This window comes from Colobus angolensis, unplaced genomic scaffold (assembly GCF_000951035.1).
Source record: "Colobus angolensis palliatus isolate OR3802 unplaced genomic scaffold, Cang.pa_1.0 Scaffold76, whole genome shotgun sequence".
In the NCBI taxonomy this organism is placed as follows: Eukaryota; Metazoa; Chordata; class Mammalia; order Primates; family Cercopithecidae; genus Colobus; species Colobus angolensis.
This window is the reverse complement of record NW_012121376.1, coordinates 417,460-419,662: the sequence shown is the minus strand read 5'-3', so window position 1 is coordinate 419,662 and position 2,203 is coordinate 417,460. Positions and strand designations below refer to the sequence as shown.

General features: G+C 61.4%; 1 protein-coding gene across 1 annotated transcript in view; it reads right to left on the bottom strand.

Annotated features, from left to right (window-relative positions):
• The window catches only part of VPS9D1 (VPS9 domain containing 1), a 13,248-nt gene that overhangs the window by 4,352 nt on the left and 6,693 nt on the right, over positions 1-2,203 (bottom strand). The window contains 5 exon segments of the mRNA XM_011928067.1: positions 28-113; positions 540-627; positions 705-757; positions 1,107-1,169; positions 1,254-1,365. Of these exon segments, the coding sequence (XP_011783457.1) occupies positions 28-113; positions 540-627; positions 705-757; positions 1,107-1,169; positions 1,254-1,365 (402 nt within the window).

The window sequence follows — 2,203 nt, the reverse complement described above, 5'->3', positions numbered from 1 at the left end:
CTCTGTGGGGCCTGAAGGCCCAGCTACCTGAGCAGGTGTGAGACCAGGCTGGTCACGAGTGACAGGTCCCCCGGGCTGCTCTTGAGCTTGGCCTTCCAGTGCTTCGGCCAGTCCTGTGGGACAAGTGGCCTTGAAGGAAAGCACGGTGGGTCCGCCACGACCGGACGCGCCTCACCTCCCACCAATGCCGAGCCCTAGAGACTGTGGGAGCCCGTCCTGGGTGCAGGAAACCCAGGGCCAGCAGGCCCCGCGACCCGCCCCCGCCCACACCCACACCTGAGGGAGACCTTAGGTGAACCTGGCCCTGCTCCCTTGCTGGGACCCTCCCTCCTCGCTGGGACCCTCCCATGCGACCCCTGGTCTCACCCCCTCGCTAAGCCCCGCCCCCTCGCTGGGCCCTCCCACACTGCTCTGGCCCCGCCCCTCACTGACCCCACACGGCCCCTGGCCCCGCCCCCTCACTGGGCCCGCCCACTCGGCTCTGGCCCCGCCCCCTCGCCGGGACCCTCCTCCAAAGCCTGGGCCCGAGGGGGACGCACGTGGTCCTGCTCGTACTCCAGGATGGCGGCGTAAAGGGCCCGCTGCTCCCGTTCCTCCGGGGTCAAGGCGACCTGGCTGCAAAACCTCCTGGGGAGAAAGGCACGTGGTGGGTCCCAGGGCCAGGCCCTCCCCGCAGCAGCCCCAGGGGCGGGCAGGAATCCCACCTGTTGGCGGCCTCCTGGAGCCGCAGCCGGCGCTCCTCCATCTTTCTCTGGAGCTGGGTGCAGAGTCAAGGGGCCGAGCGTCGGATCTGAGCGGGCCCTTGGTTCCCAACCCCGTCCCACACCCCGAGAGACCGAGACGTCACAGGGACCCTCCTCAATGAGGGGCTGTCCCCAGGTGAGGCTTCTGGGGCAGAAGGCAGCCTGCGGTCAAGCCAGGAGGGCCGAGCCAGAGAGCCTGGGGGATGGTGGTGAGGACCTTCCCCTGAGGCCATGCCTCTGCAAAGCGGGAAACCCCTCAGCCCTGTACCCCGACCCTGGAACCTCCGCTCCCCTCACGGTCCCCTTCTCTGCCCTTGGCTCAAAGCCACACCGAGTTTCCCCTCGGGTGGTCAGAAAGGGTGCTGTCTCCTCCCGGGCTTTGGCGATCACTAGGTTCTCCATCATCTGCCGCTGTAGAGAGAGGGTCTGGGCGGGGAAGGAGGGAGTAAGACCGACTCCCCCCATACCCCGCGCCCACGCAACCCCAGGCCCTCTGTAACCCCCACTCACCAGGGATGTCTTCTGCATGGCCTGGCTGGGGTCTAGCCGGGCCATTCGGGCCTCATACGCAGCCTTCAACTTCTGATTCTGCAGGGAGGCCTCCTCCAGTGGCGTCAGCTCTCTGGAAATGTGACGGAGCTGCTGTCTAGACCTCTAGACCCCAGGAAGCCCAGTGGTGTCTGGCCACCAGAGGAGCCTCTCTCATCCTCCGGGATTGCTCTGAGGCCAAGAGGTGAGGAGGAAGAGGAGGGGAGCCATCTGGCGTGGGCTGCAACATCTGCCCCTTCTTGCTTCCTCTTCCAAAACACAGGTTTTGGCCAGGTGCAGTGGCTCCTGCCTGTAATCCTAGCACTTTAAGAGGCTGAGGCCAGGCGGATCACCTGAGGTCAGGAGTTCGAGACCAGCCTGGCCAACATGGTGAAAGCCCATCTCCACTAAAAATACAAAAATTAGCTGAGCTTGGTGGTGCACACTTGTAATCCCATCTACTCGGGAGGCTGAGGCAGAACTGCTTGACCCCCAGAGGCGAGGTTGCAGTGAACCGAGATCTGGCCCCTGCACTTGAGCTGGGGTGATAGAGCGAGACTCTGTCTCAAAAAACAAAAAAACAAAAAACAAAAAACAAAACAAAACAGGTTTTGGTATTGCCAGGACTTTTGGCTTTTCAAGAGAAGGTGGACCACTGGAGTTCTATGGAGATCAGTTATACGGGTTTGGCAACAGCATGAATCTTGTTAAAGCAAGCTTGTGCAACAACCCGAGGGCTGGATGACTTTGAATGTGGCCCAACACAAATTCCTAAACTTTCTTAAAACATCACTGGGGGCCCGGCACAGTGGCTCCAGCTGTAATCCCAGCACTTTGGGAGGACAAGGCAGGCAGATCACGAGGTCAGGAGATTGAGACCATCCTGGCTCACATGGTGAAACCCAGTCTCTATTAAAAATACAAAAAATTAG